This window comes from Heliangelus exortis, chromosome Z, assembly GCF_036169615.1.
Source record: "Heliangelus exortis chromosome Z, bHelExo1.hap1, whole genome shotgun sequence".
NCBI lineage: Eukaryota > Metazoa > Chordata > Aves > Apodiformes > Trochilidae > Heliangelus > Heliangelus exortis.
In genome coordinates this window covers 53041659-53062051 of record NC_092454.1, presented here as the reverse complement: position 1 = coordinate 53062051, position 20393 = coordinate 53041659, and the positions used below count along the sequence as shown (strand labels likewise).

Sequence of the window (20393 nt, the reverse complement as noted above, 5' to 3'; positions counted from 1 at the left end):
CATATTCTCATACATGACAGTTCTCTAAATGTACACATTTAAATGCCTCTTTCAAAATTACTTAAAATGGTAATGTTGCAAGAACATTTTTAATAAGACTATTCAATTTTTGGGTTAGTATGAATTTTTTATTCTTTGGAAAAGTGAGATGAAATTGCTTGGAGCTACCTTCTTAAATAACTTCCAGATTGAAAATTTACATCTAGCATGCAAATAAGACTGAGAGTGGCTACAAATAGCTATACTTAATTTGAATAGTATTTGCAAGTACAAATGCTACTAGAAGACAAGTACAAGAGTTTAAGAAACAGACTTGTCTGCATTTTCTTATATTCTGCAGGATGGCAGGAATATTAATCAAAAAGTCACAGGAATTTCAGGAAACTAACAAGTTTGAAAACTGATGCAGAAAGAAATGGGAAAGAATGTATTATAATCCAGTATATTCTCATAATTTAGCAGTCAATTGGATTGTACCTTATAGGAATAAAATTTTGCAAGCATGAATATTAACAAAAAACATTGGCTTAGTATTTCTTAGTAGACAATTTGTAGACCTTGCTTTCCTTCAGATACAGTCCTTGATTATTTTATTGAGTTTCTTACAGTTCTGTGTCCTGGTTCCACACCTGGATGAAGTCCAAATTCTGTCCCTGCTACCTGAGGAAATCTGGATTTTAAGAAGTACTGAGTAGCAAAAAGGAATAAATTGAATTAATGAGCATAACAGTGCATTAAGAGCCAGGCTCCAATTTAAAAAGACATTGCTCTTAAAGTAACAAGATTAATACGATCATAATTGCACCAAATATCCTACAAATATAAGGGTGTTTGAGGCACAGCTGTTACTTTTCTTGCCCACATTCCAGAACTTATCATCATCTATGTTAAGACACTACGAAATTAAAATTATCTATGTTTTCATGCCATTTTTTCTATTTGTATAATATATTAATAATAATAGAAATATATTAATAATAGAAATATTTATAGTAGAGAAGTTATCATCATGCTTTGTATAAGTGTCACACAAGGTCTGTGATACCATTACCAGCCAATATTGTGTGAAATATTTTAAGTGTCTAAGACAACTAATATTCTCTTACAAAGGTAGAACAGACTGGTTGAACACACTACAACCTTCCCATCAAAAGCTGTGTATCTTTAAGACTCCATTCAAAAGTCCTTCCAATAGTTATCTCCTTGGAATTCTGACTACAACAGGAATCCAGATTTACAACAGAGAGGCTAGCAAAAAGGTCATCCAAAGTAAAACCCTCCCCCGGGTATAGTCAGTTTAAAGAAAGGTTATATACAAAATCATAAGAGAAAATAGTGACATTTCCTGTAGGATTTTTCTTCCGTAAATACTTGGGTAAATATTACAATTTCTTGTTTAAAGATTTGAGGTTAGCTTTGGTTTGAGGTTATGCTAAATAAGAAAGAACATGTGTTTAAAAGTTGCTCACAGAACAGTGAGGTAGGACCCTGATACAGCAAAGATGTATTCACATACTTAACTTTATGTTCAGTAAACAATCTTAAGAAGTTAAGTAAACATGTTGATTACATTAATATTACAGTAAGAGGTGTGTGGCTTGTTTTTCTGAAAATATTGTACATGAGGGTAAAAGTAGAAACCAAAATAATGATAAAGCCAAAAAAAAAAAAAAAAAAGCAACATCCCACCCAAAAAACAACCAACCAAAAAAAAGGTTAAAAACCAAACAAACAAGAAAAAAACAGCATAAAGACAGTAATTATTAGATAACAACACCACTAAAACTGATTATGTATGAAGGCTTGTAGGAGCTTTCATATTTTAAATAGCTGGGTATTGTGTTCTCAAATTGTTCCTTATTTGACTGAGGTGTGGATAGAATTTGCAAAATACATTGCTTGCTAAGCTACAACCAGGATTTCACCCAATCTATTTTGTCTCATTACAGAACATAAGCACTGTTCTCCACTCTCACCATATTTGCTCTTACAATTCCAGTTGTTTGATTTCTGCTTTGGATACCTTATACTTTAAAACTAAAAAAAAAAAAAAAAAAAAAATATCATAGAATCACAGAATTTCTCAGGCTGGAAAAAACCTTCATGATCTTGGTCCAGACTCATCCTGACCCTGTTACCCTATTTCTGATGTCCCACCACTAAACCATATCCCCAGGCACCACACCCAGATGATTTTTAAACACATTCAGGGATGGAGATTCAACCACCTCCCTGGGGAGCCTGTTCCAGTGCGTAACAACACTTTCTGTAAACAAGTTTCTCCTGATACCCAACCTAAATCTCCCCTGTTGCCACTTGAAGCCATTTCCCCTTGTCCTGTCATCTGTCACCAGTGAGAAGAGACCAACCCCACTCTCACTACAACCTCCTTTCAGGTATTTGTGAAGAGTGATAAGGTCTCCCCTCAGCCCCCGTTTCCCCAGACTAAACAGCCCCAGTATCCTCAGTTGCTCCTCATAAGGGATGTTTCCCAAACCCTTAACCAGGCTTGTTGCCCTTCTTTGGAGTTGCTCCAACACCTCAGTGTCCTTTTTGTATTGAGGTTCCCAAAACTGAACACAGTACCCAAGGTGGGGATTCACCAGTGCTGAGTACAGGGCCAGGATTACTTCCCATGTCCTGCTGGTCACCCAGTTTCTGATACAAGCCAGAATGCCATTGGCCTTCTTGGCCACCTGGGCACACTGCTGGCTCATATTCAGCCGCCTGTCAGCCAATACACCAAGGTCCTTTTCTGTCAGGCAGCTTTCCAGCCACTCTTCTCCAAGCCTGTAGTGTTGCCTGGGGTTGTTGTAACCAAAATGCAGGACCTGACACTTGGCCTTATTGAATTTCACACAGTTGGTCTCTCAGCCCAATGATTCAGTCTGTCCAGGTCTCTCTCTAAAGCCTTTCCACCATCCAGCAGATCGACACTACCCCCCAACTTGGTGTCATCTGCAATCTTACTGTGGGTGCATTCAATCCCCTCATCCAGATCATTAAAAAAGATGCTAAATAGGAGTCACCCCAGCACTGAGCGCTGGGGGACACCACTCGTGACTGGCTGCCAGGATTTAACTCCACTGACCACAGCTCTTTGGGCCCAGCCATCCAGGCAGTGCTTAACCCAGCAGAGTATATGCCCATCCACGCCATGGGCAGCCAGCTTGTCCATGAGGATGTTATGGGGGACAGTGTCAAAGGCTTTACTGAAATCCGTCAACAGCCTTTGCCTCGTCCACTAAGCAGGTCACCTTGTCACAGAACAAGATCAGGCAGGATCTGCCTTCCATGAACTGACGGAGCCTGATTTCTTGACTTTCAAGTGATCAAAATCCCACAGAGATGGAGTGTATAGGAAAAGAGATATTTTATGCAACTGAAATCACCAATAAAATCTAACCTAAATAACACAGAAATCACAAAATTAGGGGTTGAAAGGGACCTTGAAAGATCAAGTCCACCCCCGCTGCCAGAGCGAAGAATAGTAATAATAATAATTAATTAATAATAATAATAATAATTTAAAAAATCTTATTATTCAGCATCTTTTAGAAGTAATTCTTCATCTAGTTGATGCAGAACTAGTTGGTTGTATAAGTACTGTGGGAGGAGTAGAAAACAGCCTGTGAAATTCTATAGCCAATGTAATACTAGAAGCTGCTGATTTAGCACCAGCTACTTTAGGTAGCTTTTCATAATTTAAAATGTTTTTTGTAACCCAAAGTGTTTCAAATATGTTAATATTTAATATTATTTACTTCGTAAAGGGCCATGTAGCCCTTCCAAAGTATCTGAGAATGAACAAATCCAGAAGTCAGGCATTGACAAAATAAAAGAAAGCATTCTAAGATAGTTATATTAGAGGAAAAGAAACCTCTGAATAAATTAGGAGCTAAAAATAAAATACATTTTAAAGGACATTTTAATGCTTCATATACCAATACGCTGAAAATATCAGTGTCTTAGTGTGACCTAATCACATAAGCTAATTGTTTCAGGTTGTGATTGCAGTACACTACCATACTTACTGGTGCATGTATGAACACATTGTCCTATGAGAAATAATATAAAGTTGTTATAAAGGACAGAGAACCTCCTGAAATAGTCCAAAGCAGAACCTCAAAGATGATGAAGGGAGTGGAAAATCTCCCTTATGAGGAAAGGCTGGGGGAGCTGGGTCTCTTCAGCTTGGAGGAGAATGAGGGGAGACCTCATCAATGTAAAGGGAGAGAGCCAGGAGGATGGAGCCAGGCTCTTCTCAGTTATGCCCAATGATAGGACAAGAGGCAAAGGGTATGGAACATAGAAGGTTACACATAAATTTAAGGAAAAACTTTTTCACTGAGAGGGTGACAGAGCACTGGAACAGGCTGTCCAGGAAGGTTTTGGAGCCTCCTTCTCTGGACATATTCAAAGCCCACCTGGACGTGTTCATGTGTGACCTGCTGTAGGTGACCCTGCTCTGGCAGCGGGGCTGGACTCAATGATCTTTTGATGTCCCTTCCAACTCCTAGTTTTCTGTGATTCTGTGAAATCTGTTTTTAAAAAAAAAGACATGTTATATAATTTATAGTGGGTTTTTTTTTTAAAAAAAAAAAAAAGTGTATTATCCCTTCAGTCCCATAAACCTGAATAGACATATAAAACATCTTTTATTTTGGATTTAAGTAACACCAACATTTCTAAAGCTACCTATGTTCCACTCTTCATCCATACTTATGAGAAGTTTAACAATACCTATAAAGCTTCAAAATACATCTCTGCATTTTATCTAATCAGGGAGAATTCCAGTCCAGCATTTCTTCTTTTTACTGGATCTGATATAAATGATTTGCAGATAATGATAGTGGGCAGCAGGAGAGATCAGCGCATGCTGTTAAGGTGACAAACCTGAGACATTACCACTGAAGTAATAAATGCAGTTCTATCCATTGTTGTTCTTAGGAAGAAAGCCTGCCTGGACTGCAAGAGATGACACCTCCAGTGAGCGAATTAGCAGAAGTTGTTCTCAAGCAGGGAACGAGTTCTTAGATGCAAAGGATATCTGCAATTTTACTTGTCAGTTTTGAGATGTCAAAATTACCCTTATTTGTTTCACATTGCCTTTGCAAAGGGGAAGGGAAATGGATTCAAATTATTGCACTAGGTCCTCTGTGAAGAGTGAGAATATGTGTAACTTGAGAGTGAGAATATGTAACTTGAGAATATGTGATAACAGCTGATAATAGTGTAGATCAAATTAAAAGGTTGTAGCTTTTTGCTCAAATAGATTCTTAAAATTATCAACACCCAAATGTATTTCCTGAGCATTCTTTTCTTAACTGTTCTCTCAGTTAAAAGTTCAAAACAAATTCACCTGTGGTCAGCAACAGAAACATTTCTGCATTTTAAAGGTGATTAAGATCAGGGATTGGAATTAACTTCACAGTCAATTTAGCTTTAACAGTGTAAAAGTTTTACCATAATATGTGCTAGTTTTAGCATCTCTTGTGAGTAATGATGATCTAATTAAAATTGTCTTGTTATCTCTAGAGTCCCTTCAGGAGCAGAGAATATAGCAGATCCCATGCTAGTACAGCCTGGCAAAGCCTGCTTTATAGGAATGTACCTGTCATTGACTGCAACTTGTATTAGCACTGCTTACCAGAGGAAATAACTCATATAAGATTTTCTCAGAAATATTTCATTCACAGTGTGAATGTACTATGGAGCTCAACAGCAATGACCAAATAAGGGATGTAAGTACAAAGCTGCAGGGATTAGAGTGTTACAGTAGTGTTTGTAATAAATATCTATAACAAAGGAAATTCTTATGGATTGTGATCTTTCAGTTAGAAAGTCACCCAATCCATAAAACATGATGTTATAAAATGCTTCATTCTTTCACTCTTCCAGTGCTTCTAACTATTAAATAAGTAGCTATATCAAGAATAAATCCATTTATATTAATCCATATGCCACATAATTCATGTATCATTCTTATAATTTATATGCCATATAGTTAGTATATTATTATCAATGATTGTCTCAAGAATTCAGGAAGTAACACACAAAGGTATGTCAAGGGCACTTTTTTTATTTGCCATAAGATTTCCTATATTCTGCAGATACCATATCTTAGGATCAAATTGGACATACTGCAAGATTTCTTGATGCAGTTTTCATAGGTGAGCTTGCAACCAAAGTTTAATAAACTAAATAATAGTAATCAAGTCATGGACATACTAGAGAAACATTCCCTTAAAAATTAAATTGAAACAAAAGAAAACAAATAGGCCAGAGCCTTCTGTGCTATAAGTTTCCTGAAGTCAGTTGAGTTTTATCAGGAAGAAACATCAATCTAATTTAGGGTAGGAGGGCAAACTCATTCCATGGCCACAATGTAGACACAGTATAGTTAGTTGCATCTAGAATAATATAGAATATAGGACACAGAGTACTTACAGCTTCCCACCCCCTACTAAATTCCTACTTCAATATGGAGTTAGGATGCAGATAAAGGTCTATATCCAGTAATATGGAGATGGCTCAATATTTTTGATATGTCCTTTTAAAGGATTTGGGTTTTTAATAAATTTAAACCTAATTCTTGTTAGCTGTTAATTTTTTTTTTTATTAAGTCATTGAGAAAATCACACCTACCTACAGGTTCTGAGTATACTCACTGATTACTGATTTTATACATAAATTTTTTTTTCAGGATTTCTCAGAATGTCAATTCTCTGAAAATTATAGTCAAAGTTTCTTTTTTTGAGAGAGAGAGAGAGAGAGAGAGAGAGAGAGATTACTCCGGATTTTACCATAATGCATGTTCCATTATTTTTTTTATTCCTTAATCACTGTTATGGTGAACTGGTATCAGATCTACTCTATGAATATTCTTTGCATGTCTGATGCTTTGTTTGTATCACAAACTGCAATAATGTCTGCTCCTTCTGCTTTAAGTTTTCTCCTTAATGGGTATTTCATTAGCTGCCTTGATATAACCTGCACATTAGCTGCCTTGATATAACCTGCACAGTTTATTTTAATTTGCTTATAATAGTGAAGGTATCTATCCTGTAAACCCAATTATTATAATATTCCATTTAACCATTGACCTAAAGGTTTCATAATAAATTTGCTATATGTATTGCAAAGGAAACCTGGAAAACTGCATTTGTTGTACATATTATTCAAGCAATCCAAAGCTAAAATCAAATTCAGCATGTCCTAAATGTAAATTCATCCTGAATTTACAGATCCTGAAAGTAGCTCTTTAAAGTTAGTACATCTAACTGTAAATTATAGCCAAAAGTTGTTTCAACATAAACTACAGATTGAGGAAATTTACTTCACTTTCTCCTTAAAATTAATTCAATAGAGGGACTAGTCCATCTATCTTTTACAGGAAAAAAAAAAAAAAAAAAAAAAAAGCTGCATCAATTTTCTTTTTTGAAGCTATTCTAAATGCACACAATTATTAAAGACACTTTTTTGCATCTATTACTTTCAGTTCACAATTCCCCAAGCCTGCAGAGTTGCCTGGCGTTGTTGTGACCCGAGGACAGAACTTGGTCAACAACTCTCTTTATTAAACAATATTTCCTTAAAAAAACACACTTTGTATGATTTGCCTGTTAACTTCTAAGCAGATTCTAGGCCAAAACAAGATTCTTATGTAGACTTAAATAGCCTTGGATTTACTTCTCTTTTGAGTTAATGGTGCTATACTTGCTACATGTAGTACTTAAATGAGAGATGAGCTGTTTTCTTTTTTAAAAAAATCACTCTTGACTGGTGAGTTTATATTACTGCCCCATCACTTTGGAATTACGTTTTCAAAAAAAAAAACCTGAAACACAAAAAACCCAAAAACAAACAAACAAAAGCAAAAAAACCCAGCAGAAAAACCCCAGCCAACACCCTTCCCCCCAAAAAAACCAAAACTGAACAAACAAAAAAACAAAAACAAGTCCACTTGGCATACTTGGCACATGCTTTTTTCTGTTCATCCATACCTTAGCTTCCTTTTCATTGCTGAATTAGTAAAATTTTCTATTAGCTCTTCCTTTTCAAAATAAAATAAAACCTATAAAAAAAAAATCCCAACACCAGAGCTTTGAACATTTCATTTTTTAAAATGTCAGTAGTAGATCATCTTAGAAAGAAGGGTAGAGAAAAGCAGAAAAAGGCTACAGGCAATAGGTGGCTTTGCTCTTTTTTCTGTCTCACTGATTTGCATTGTCTCACTCCTTCTTCGTTCCTAAATAACTGTTTTCTTACTACTTTCCATTTCACTTTATTTCATTATTCATAAGCGTTCATTGTTGCTGTTTATCTTGTTCCCCTGTGTTTCTTCATGTAAGTGTGTTTCTCCTTTTCTTGTCTTTTGGTCCTTCCTTACTTCTTCATTACCCTTATCTTTAAAAGCTGTACAAATCTTTGGAATCTTTAATAGCAATTACACTGCTGTCATTAAATCACTTCCCTAGCACTTTATTGGGAAGATTAGTTTCCTGTAAATGAATGTTAAGAGATGCTGCTTCCAGTAGTTCTGAATCTGAAAAGTGAATGAGATGCTGAAGTAGTGGCAAATATAGGGGAAGAACTGTCTGCCTCATTAACTGACAAATAAACTTCCATGAAATGACAAATCCTTTCCTAAGGCTGGGGAAGGCTGCAAAAGCAGAAGTTCTTGCATCCTACAGGAATATGTATAATTTAGTACTTCTTACCAAACTGACATGATATTTTGTCATTCCAAAAAGTCACAAAAGAATAGACTTAAAACTTGTGGGCTGAGATAAAGACAGTTTAACAGGTAAAGCAAAAGCCACGTAAAACAGAATCAACATAAAAAAAGGAATTCATTCACAGCTTCTCATCTGCAGGTGGGTGTTCAGCCATCTCCAGGAAAGCAGGGCTCCATCACACATAACCTTTACTTGGGAAGACAAACACCATCACACTGAATGTCTCCCACTTTCTTCTTCCCCCATCTTTATCTGCTGAGTATGACATCAGATGGTCTGGGATATCCCTGTGGTCAGCTGGGGTCAGCTGTCCCAGCTGTGTCCCCTCCAAACTCTTGGTGTACCCCAGCCTGCTCACTGGTGGGGTGGAGTGAGAAGCAGAAAGGGCCCCAGAGCTGTGTAATCCTGATCAGCAGTAGCTAACACATGCCTGTACCATCAACACTATTTTCAGCACAAATCCAAAACACAGTCACATACAAGCTACTATGAAGAAAATTAACTCCATCCCAGCCAAAACCAGCACACCCTCCCAAGGGTGGTTAACAACAGCTGCCTACTTTCTGTTGGTAGATTGTCTATAACTTTTCTTAAAAAGATTCAGTTAAAGTCTCATGTTGAACGCTATCCTTAACATTAAAAGGAACCTTCAATCTAATCTGGATACTCTTGCTGAAATTTAATTCATATTTCTATGATGCCAGGAGGAAAGTATTTATTCTTTTCCAGATGCTAAAGAACTTCTGTGCTTGAGAACTGCTGTTTTCTCTCTGTCATCTACTTCCTACACTTTCAGTCTCTAGAGTTCATGTTTTCTAGACCACCTTATAATTTACTTTTCCCTCTCTTTTCTTTTAAAGTGGTTCACATCTTTCTTGAAGTGCAAAGCACAAAGACTGTATAGGTCTTTACCAACTGTTAACGCCAAGACTGAGTGGCTTTAAGTGGAATTAAATTCCGCCTAAGTGGAATTATTATTTCATGTATCTTGCTAGCTGTAATGGTAATTCTATCTCCTAGTATGATGGTGGTTTGTTGTTTTTTTTTCTTGCTAATAGCTTCCTCTTCCCATCAACAACAAAAATGCCTAGAACCTATTCTGCCTGGTGTTACTAAAAGAATCATACATTTGTATGGTGGAAAACTTCTACCAAACTGGAGTACCTAACACATTCCCTTAAATGATTTCACAATTTAAAATCAATTTTAAAGATGGTGTCTTGGGTTTGTCAGGATCACAATGCATTCAGGATCAGTTTTTAATTGCTTTCTTATTTGGACATCCAACATGATGACCAAGAGTTCCACTTGTCATTCCAAAGAATAAAAAACACAACTGTTTTTCAGAAACACAGAAAAAAAAAAAAAAAAAAAAAAAAAAAAAAAAAAAAAAAAAAAAAAAGAGAGAGAGAGAGAGAAAAGATGGGAATGTGGACAACAGAGAAATGAGTAAAAATGAAATAGGGAGGAAAAGGACAAAATACAGAGTAGAAGGATAATGTGAGACTGGAAGAATAAGCCAGAAAAACTGGGCAAAAAAACCCCACCATACTTCATAAAATGTGAAGAAATTGAAGCAAAAAACCCCAAGGTTAAAAAGAAAAAGGGGGGAAAGAAATCTACCAAACACCAAAACAGGCAAGAACAAAAATGCAAGTTCATTAAGCAGCACTGAAACCTAGTACTTATTTATTCAATTTTATACAATAATTCAGTCCTATATTCTAAGGAGAGCAGTAGGAAGTTTGTTGTCAGCCAGAGCCTTCATCCTAATGTTTCTCAGGTTCCATGAAATGCAGCTACCAGCACAAGCTACACAATTTCTCCATTGCCTTTAATAGCCAACAAACAAGATAAAACTGCTAGGCTAGGGCAACAAAACAGCACAACCACGTCACAATAAGGATTACCAAAGTATATGTGCAATTTAAGATGGAAACAAATTTCAAGTCACTTCAGTTTGCAGAATTGTTCATATAAGAAAATGACAAAACCAGCAACACTGGAAATTTTGGACAACACCTGAGAAGCCATCATTCTCAACTACCAGAGGGGGGGGGAAAACCAAAAACAAAGAAACAAAATAATAAGAAAAAACAATAACAACAGCACAACCAACAACTTCCATTTGCTTTCATGTGGCTAATCTTATGTTTTCTTTGGTTGATTTTCATTTTTGCTTTTTCATAGTCTTAAATTCCTTAGCTTACTCAGTTCTAGTTTTTCTTAAAATTCTCCCTTCTTCCAGTGAAGATCCTTGTAATAATGTCATATGTCACCATCATTCTTAATCCTTTTACTGATTTTTTAAAGATAATATAATATTTAAAGGTCAGGGGAGCAAAAAATAAAAAGGTCCTCATTATTGTCCCTGTATGTCACATATGCACAGCCAGACTCTCAGAAGAGAGCACCATTCACGAAGAACAATTACAGGTTTCATTTGCTTTATTTTGAGTTAAAAATTATATCCCCAAATTAAAAAAAGAAAAAAATTTAGTAGGTTGCTCAGCTTGGTGAAGGCTGGTGAAAGCTGGTAACTGATTAAGGACAAGTACAGCAAAGGCACTGGGCAGTATATGTTTCTATAAGAATGGCTTGATTTCAGTGCAATAAGTCAGAGCAGCAAGGCTAAAAAGCTCAAAAGGCCAAGAAAGAGCTCAGTTTTCCCCAGTGAAACCCTTGGTCATTCGATTCAACTCACATAAGAACTTCATGTAAAAATGAACTGTGCTTTGCCTGTGTGTATTGATTGAAAGTAGATTAAGTCTATTTGCAGTATGGTCTTACAACATTTACATGGAAACCACATCATTTTCTGTGAAATTTAAACTTTTGTTAAAAAAATACGAAAATGTGGTTATTAAAATAATCTTTCAAATCTGAAAATACGTTGAACATGCAGAGTAATAGTCCAGATAAAAGCTCTTAATGGGATGTGATCTATTGCTGTTCGTTTCAATAAAACACAAACTGCTAATGAAGTAATTTTCATTTTAAAAAGAAGCATTGCATCTCTTCCAACCATTTAACAGAAATGTGCAACAACAGAAGAACTGAAATTGAAGTGAAAATTGTAGGGCTACAATATCTCTTTCAAACACAGGGCTATAACAGGCAGATTACTGGAGATACAGAGTAGCCAGTGAGGGCTTTTTCACAAAGGTTAACACACAATTTTGTCAAACTGACTGACCCTGTGTGTCCATTCTGATTTAGTTTCCTAATTTTCATGAAGTCACTAGCTCAGAGAGTTTGGATTTGTATTATTCTTCGTAGCAACATAATTCTTATGCTGTTTTGACAGTAAGTAAAGTAGTGAAGTTTTACTATCCTCGACTTACTTTTCGAATCTGAAAACATTTGTCCTTCTTTAAATGTTATCAGACCTGTTCTTTTTAAAATCTTGTAAGAGAAAACCTGAAATATTATAAAAATAATCTTTCTTAAAGAAATGTAGGCATGTAGTCTGCTAGCAAGATTTTGCAGTGGCAAACCATCCTGAGAGAACTAGAAATTTTGTGTAAGACTTTCCTTTCTATTAACCACATATGTCTACAGAACAACCTTAGACATAATAATGACTACAAATTTTGCCACCCGTTCCACTTCTATAAAGCATGCTTTTTAAAAAAAATATTTCTGAGGATGTAGTAGAGGACATCTGGTCCAAGTATTTTTCCTGTATGAGTCAGAGGAATGAAGATTATTTGGTTTTGTTATTTATGTGTTATCCTCAGGTCCTCAAAAGATTAAGTTTGGGTCTTTTTGGTTGTCTCTTTGTTTGGAGTTTTTTGTTTGTTTGTTTGTTTGTTTGCTTGGTTTGGGGTGGGTTTTTTTGGGGGGTGTTTTTGTTTGGTTGGTTTTGTTTTTTTGGGGTTTTTTTGGGGGTGTGGTGTTTGTGTTTTGGTTTGGGTTTTTTCTTTAAATTAAGCATATGTTCTCTGAATACACAGAGGACTGCCATTTATGCATTTAACATGAAAACAGAAACTCCACATAGTTCTCCTATGCATCCATTAGCAGTCTCCAAGCCACCGAATGCATAACATAGCAAAGCACTGATAAATTTATAGACATTAATTTCTTAACCATCCATTTGGCTAAACCTCAGTTCTCACAGTCTTCTGTTTAACCACTTTCCACAAATTCATTGTGTTTTCTTTTCCATAGCTGTTCCTATTCTACATATAATAGTAGCAATGTTTTACTTTAAGAGTTTAATCTGCAAAATCTGGAAATAATCCACAGATCTATTATGTGTAAAAATTTATTCTAATATTTTACTACGTATTTATGATTTTTTTGTGAGATTTGTTATTCATAAGAAATGTAAATAATGTAATAAAACTTAACTTCTAGCTGTTAGTTCTTACAAATATTTTTAAATAACCTAGTGGTTTTTGCTTTATGAACTTTTTCTTGGCCTTTTTTGCAGGCATTTACAGGAAGATTTACCAGTAGGCTTTCCTATTTTCCATTCATTTTGTGACTATGTTTCAATGCCAGGTTTTCTATCATAAAAAAGATAGCATTAAAGCAAATTTATATTTATTGTAACAATTCTGTATTCTATTGACTACACTATTATTTCATAAATGCTTGCCTAAGAAGGAACAGATTTTAGCCTTGTTCTTTTCAGAAATGAGTATATGCAGTCTGAACATCTATTATGATAATGTTTTGGGGTTTTTTTATAAGTAGGTGTTTGGGGGGTTTTAACACAATAACAGGAGTGCTGATGGCATTAGCATTATTATAGCAAAGATATTGTATTTTAAAAATAAGAGAAGGAGAGAGCTGAAAGCAAAAAATATCTGGTTGTGTAGGCCATTTTCTTAGGTTTCCTTACAATAAAATCCTAAAGTGTTTTGGGCAAACCTGGCTAAGTTTGAAACAGTTAGTACTCTATATACATGAGTGCTCCTGCAGGAATTTCCATGTAAATTAATGTTGCAATTACATATGTAAATACATGTTGTAAAGGATATAGAAAAGGCGGGAACATATCTTGAATTATCTGATTTGGAGCTTATTTCATTCAACTATTAAAGTTATGCAATATTTCTTAAGTACCAAAAATCTCACCAGAATAATCTAGCATCCTCAGGGCAAGACTTGAGCATACTGAATAGTCTTTTGCAACACTTCCAGAGAAGGCAAGTAAAGCAGACTAAACCCTTTTGAATTTTGCTATCTTAAGCATGTTGCTTCAAGCATTCATAACCAGGAGTGACATAACTCTACTGGGCTGACAGATAACAGACAAACTCACAAATTACTGCATTTTTTTAAAATTCCCAGTGGCTGCAAGGAAAATCGGCCTCTTCCTCAGCATTTCCACTGATAACACACTGCATGAATATTAGTTTCTGAAGTAAACTCAGAAATCGTTGAGACAGACACAACAGAATTTAGAAAAATGGTATTTTCTTTACAGTCTCATCTACTATATTGCTAATCTTTGTTGAACTGTGGCTCTAAATTTTACAGGACAGGAATGTCTTTGTTTGCTTTGTAGGGTATCTATGTAAATTGTTTGTAGGGGTTAAAAATGCAGTATTGATTCTAAAGAGATGAATTGTACTATTGGGGGGGGGGGGGGGGAAAGAGAGGTTGTATCTTGGAATTAGACTAATAGACACTAAAGGTATACTAATGTACATTCTTCACTACAAAAATGTTTGTCTTGGTGAGCCTTGCACTGGGCATAAGCTGAGGAAGAGCTGCAAAGAGCTGCCACAGCTGAAAAATTCTCTGAAGTCAGGAAGGGCAACCTTTAACTTTATGTAACCTTGGGTATATAGAAGACTTCTTTATGGCATCATGCCATAATAATGCCTCCTGTGGCACTCCTTTTCCTAACTTCCCAGCCCGTAGGAAATTATTAAAACAGAAAGCCACTGAAGCCGTGATTCTCAAATGCATTATTATCTTGTTTCTTATGAGGGTTAAACAGTTTCATTCTGCAGGAAGCCTGGTACAAAAATCGACTACCTACAGAAACTAATTTGACCCTGCATTTTCAGGGAATATATTTGCGCTCTGTCTAAAATGTGCCAAATTTACTTAGAAAGCCATTCAGTTAATTTTCTTTAAAAAAGTATTTTGTAGAAATGTGGAAAAGCCTCTGTTACTATTCTTAAATTTTCGGTTTTAATCTGACTTTAAGCTTGGATGCTTATATTTTGTCCTAAGGAGATCATGTAGAATTAATTTCTTTCATTTTCTTTAGATCCTGTTTCTGAGTTTCTTCTTCTCTCTTTTTCTTTTTCTTTTTCTTCTTCTTTTTCCTTTCCTTTTTCTTTTTCTTTTCCCTTTTTCTTTTTCTTTTCCCTTTTTCTTTTTCTTTTCCTTTTCCTTTTTCCTTTTCTTTTTTTTTTCTCTTTTTCTACAGAAATTGCCTTCTTTTCTGCTCTATTCCTTTCCTTGCTTTTTTTTTTTTTTTTTTTTTTTTTTTTTTTTTTTTTTTTACCTCCAAAGACACATTGACACATCTAGTCCATTACATTTTGATTACATTTTGCTCACCCTTGGAAAATACTACCAGAAGCCAAAGACCAGAGAAATTAATGGTTTAGAGAAAGATTACAGAATGAAATGAGAAAGAACCCCAAGCAGAAAGATCATCTCAGTTCATCATGAGCTGTGGAGTTGTTGAAGAATTTGACTATGTAATGGGCCAAGTACTTATTTCAAGGTCACCTATCCTTCATCTCAAGAGGTTGCTGTAGGAAGGAGCAACAATCCCCTGCTTGTTGCAATCTATTAAACATCAGCAGGTGGAGCTAGAATAAGGCCATTTTTGACAGGAGTTCTGGTTCAGGCAACGGGTAATACTCATGTCTCCTCTCCCTTTTCAGGAAAGCATTGCAGTGCAGATATCTCTATTCTCACTGTACCATTTTATTCTTGGTGGTATATACTTTCAAACTGAGTTTATTGCTCCCAGTGCCTGCCTGCAGCAGCATTTGGTGTCTTAGCTTGGAGCTCTTCCCCCCAGCAGGGGAACTGGCATCCCTAGAAAAAATTTTGTTTCTTGTGCATCCCACTCTGACTTGTTCCCTGTGACTCCTGCTTCTCCAATATAACCCTGAGCTTCCATCAGATTCATCATGTTCCACAATGTTTTCAGGGGTCAGCTGGAAGAATTATGAAAAACTTGTCTTACAAGTTACAGCGAGGATCACCGGCTCCACTTCCAAGTGTGGTCTTATTGAAGACACAAGCAATGTATCTTCACTTCACCATGGTGGGTGAACACACTGAGCATTGCTGGGACTTCAAAACAGTTCCAGATGTTGGCTGAAGGGCAAAACTCAGCTATGACTCAGCTTTATACAGGGAAGTTATATCACTAGGAACTTTGGTTCTAACTTTGTTTAAAAGCCAATGGAACTTCTGGCATTGACTTAAAGGAACCAGAACTTCACCCAGGACAGGTAATGTACAAGAAAAAATGCTGCACTCTGGTGGATTTTTTGTCATTGTTGTTAGTTTCAGTTTTAGTAGTCTTTCACTATTGCTATCAAGGTAGCTCTTAAAAAGACCTAAAATAAACTGAAATAAGAACACAGAACTAAAATGAGTCATGAGCCATAATTAAAACACTTGCATTAATGTAATATAGTGTTGTGTTTTCAATTTCCCTTTACAAATATATGTTTTCATCTATACAGATGTGAGGAAAAGATGTGTTCATTTTGCTTTTTGCCAGTACTAAAATACTTCTGTTACCATTAGGTAATGGTTTGTCTGTATATGGAATCAATAAGATGTCCTAGCTCTGGTTTAGTTCCAACCACCTGCCATGGGCAAGGACACCTTCTGCTACAGGAAGTGTCCAACTTCTCTCGACAGCCTGTTCCAATGTCTCACTGCCCTCACATTAAAGAATTTCTTCCTAATACTGAACCTAAATCTACCCTCTTTCAGTTTAAAATCATTACATCTTGTCCTATCCCTACATGCCCATGTAAAAAGTCCTTCCTCAGCTTTTCTGCAGGCTGCCCTCACATACAAAAAGGCTGCTATAAAGTCTCCTCAGAGCCTTCCCTTCTCCAGGCTAAACACTCTCATCTCTCTCAGCCAGTCTTCATATAAGGGATTCTTCAGCCCTCTGAGTATCGTTGTGGACTTGCTCCAATAGGCACATGCCCTTCTGTTGGGTGTTCCAGATTTGGACTCAGTACTCCAGGTAGGATCTTGTGAGAGCTGATTAGAGAGGGGATCACCTCCCTTGACCTGCTGGCTGCTGTGCTCACACCCAGCTTTTCATCCACCATTATCCGAAGTCCTTTTCTGCAGGGCTGCTCTCAATTGACTTATAACCCCAATATAATTCCTTATGCCTACAAAAAAAGAAAAAATTCTCCAAAGTTTTAATCTGGTATATACCTTGATACTCTGTGGTGTTAATATGCTTACTACTGTCATTAAACAGGGCTGTTCTCAATCCATTCTCCACCCAGCCTTTATCTGTGCTTGGGATTTCCCCAAACCATCTGCAGGGCTTCATGCATTTCCCATGGGCATCCCTTGCCTCCACCATGTTGACTGCATGACACAGCTTGTGACACTGTCTGTGTCACTGATGATGATGTTAAATTCAAGCATTTATTTTCTATAAGTAATTGAATTGAGTTCACTACAAAAAAATAAAATAAAACTAAAACAAACAAACAAAACATCAAACCATGATGTCCTTAAAATATCAATCGGAAGCTGTACCTTCTTGTGTCTCTAGATGCTGCAGATCTAGTCATGTGTTTACAACTGTAACATTATAATTATAAGGGTGTTTTAGTTTCACCTAAAGTGATGACAGTGCTTGCAAACCCTGCAAACCCGTCATCCCTAACACACATCTGGTGGCTTCTATTTCTGGGAAAACAGCAGGAAGTGTCCAAAAAGAGTTTGAAAGTAACAATGTCCAACCTCAGGGAGGTACCAGTATCTGTGTTACAGTAATGCTGAGCACTGACTGAAAATAGGCCCTCAACCTGCTGGAGTGCCATCACTGGCATAATCAGAGTCGATGGCAAGGCTGGGTTTCTGTGTGCAGTACGTTTGGCATTTCCTCACTATCAAGAACGTTGTTGAAACATAAAAACTTTTATTTAACATCCTGAAGAAATTCAGTTGGACCAGAAGTGAGTTTAACAGCCATAGAGACTTGGCAACAGAGAGGAAATAGGACCAGCCCTGGACCTGAAGCCGGCCCAGGCAGTGCAGACTCCAAGGGAGTCTGGGGGAAGCAGCTGCAGGCAGTGTGGGCACAGCCCCACCGCCGTCTGCATTGCGGGGACTGTGCCCGGAGCCCGGGGCGACTGTGAGCATCAGCCTGGTGATCTGCGACGGGGCTGTAGTGCTGGTGCTCAGAGGAAACACTTTCTCCAGACAAATGGTTATTTCATCGTTTCTACAATGAACAAACACAATCTACAAAGTAGTTGCATCACACCGTCCAAACATTTTCTTAGAGCCCCAAAATAAGATGCTTTTTAAGTAGAAGAAAACAAATTGGAGCAGTGAAACAAGCCTTAACTACGTATTTTCTAAGCAAGTTTCTCGAGGATTCGTACCAGCCACAGCAGAAGCTGGACGGGGGATGTGCGGAGGCCCGGGGGAAAACCGCCCCGCCGCCCCGGGGACGGCTCCCGCTGGGGCCGCTGCCGCCCGGAGGGAAGGAGTCGCCCGGCTCCCACCCGGGGGTCGCACCGGGAGCGCGCTCTGCCCCGTCCTGACCCGCGGGGCCGTGGGGCGGCAGGGAGGGCGGCGCCGCCGGCGGCGGGCACGGGAGGGCGACGGGGCTCGGGGGGGGGGGCGGCGGGGCTCTAGGGAGGGGAGCCGGGGGGGCGGCTGCCTCTCGCTCTCCCGCCCTGTGTGGGCGGTGCGCTGTTGAAAGCGTCAGCCCGCCGGGGCCCACCGCTCCCGGCCCCTCCGAGCGGCTCCCGAGCAGAGGCGCCCTGGCCAGAGGCGCCGAGGGGGCAGCGCGTAGTGAGTGGAGCGGCGGAGGCGGCTCCCCCGCCGGGAGCATCGAGCGGGTTTCGGTAGCCGCTTGATGCGAGCCCTCCTCCACCGGGCACGGCCGCGCTCGCCCCACTGCCGGCTGCGGGAAGGAGGACGGCGGAGCATGGCACCGGCGGGGCGGTTCCGCAGGGACTGACATGTTGCTGAAGGAGGGAAGGCGCCGGCCCCTCCGCCTCTCCCCGCTGTAGCGGAGGCGATGCTGCAGGGCTTTCCCCCGGCTCTCCCTCAGGCGCCAGGCTACCGTCCGCAGCAGCCGCGTTCTCTGCCCTGAGCGGCGCGGTCCCGGCCGGGCCGAGGCGGCGCTGGGCGCGGTCACGCTCCGCTCCCCTCCCCGGGCGGCGGCGGGGGAAGGCGCTGCCCGCGCCCGCGGGGCCCCGCGCGGCGGGCGGCTCCGCTCGGCGGATGCGCGTGCATGAGCTCTGCACCGCTCGGGCGCAGGAAGCGCCCCCGCTCCGCCGCCTCCATCTTCGCGGGCAGCCGGACCTCGCCGCACGGCCGCGACAGCGAGCGCCGGGGCAGCGGCTGCGAGGGCGCCTACGAGACCCAGAGAGCCCTGGAGGACTGCAAGATGGTGGGTACCACACATGGGCTTCCCTTAATTTTCGTCTTTTCCCGAGTGTCCCCGTCGCGGGCGGCCGTGCCGCTCCTCCCGCCGGCTTGCCCATTCCCATCACGAGCAGTTGCACTATTTTTAAAACTGCGGTCCCCGTCGGGGGTGCGGCTCTGTAGTCTGACTCGTGGCGGTTCGAAGGCGGGAGTGCGGTGAGAAAACGAGGGGAGCCGGCTGGGTTCTGCGGGGCAGCCGGGGCGAGGATCCGGGTGCCCGGTCCCGCAGGAGCAAAAGCCCTCGCTCCAGCACGTGCCGCTTCCCGGCGCTGCCCGGCACTTGGAGTTGGCTTTTCGGTAGACCCGACCAAATCTGTCCCCGGACTTGCACTCACCGAAGCCTAAATAGATAAATAGTTGCCTTCACTGCACCACCGCACTCTCTGCGTGTTGTCTGGTGCAGCAGCCACACTTCTCTAAAATCCTTCTGAAACAGGACTCAGAATTTGAAGCACTGAAATTCTGTCTCTGGCATACATGGTACCTGTTTCCAGCCTCCCTAGAGCAGCTGGTTGCAGTTGTAAAACGCCAGATCAAGTACCTGCATCCGTATTCTTTTTGGACTGTTAGTGTATGACACTTTTCTCCATTCGTGTTAAAAACGCTTGGATCTTAACACTTTCTTCCAAAGCAGAGCCATATGCCCTATACGTGGCTCCTCAAGCTACAGCTAGTTGAACACTCAACCCAAAAATTGCTCCTCTAACCAATGACAGGCATAGAAAACAAATTAAGTTGCTGCTACTTTACTTGAAAATCCGGAATGTGCTAAAGCTCTGTCCAGTAGCATTGGAAATTAAGCTGCTACTTCTGCTGGATTCTGCCTTTTGGTTTGTTTTTTTTTCACAGCCACCCTGATACTTCAAAACTGGGAGTAACTCCCAATGCACAAATAAACAAAACCAAAAATATACCCAAGTAGTGAATCCCAGTAGGTCCTGCCTTTTTTCCTCTTTCCTAACAGCATAATGTAGTTAGTTGAACAGAAGTGCTAGTTTTGTAGAATTCACTGAT

The 20393-nt window shown here is 39.4% G+C and overlaps 1 protein-coding gene across 1 annotated transcript in view; it reads left to right on the top strand.

Annotated features, from left to right (window-relative positions):
* The first annotated feature begins 19066 nt into the window (after positions 1-19066).
* The window catches only part of RGS7BP (regulator of G protein signaling 7 binding protein), a 40013-nt gene continuing 38686 nt past the window's right edge, over positions 19067-20393 (top strand). Inside the window, exon 1 of the mRNA XM_071730667.1 lies at positions 19067-19344. Within this exon, the coding sequence (XP_071586768.1) occupies positions 19186-19344 (159 nt within the window). The 5' untranslated portion in view covers positions 19067-19185. The remainder of the gene's footprint in view (positions 19345-20393) is intronic.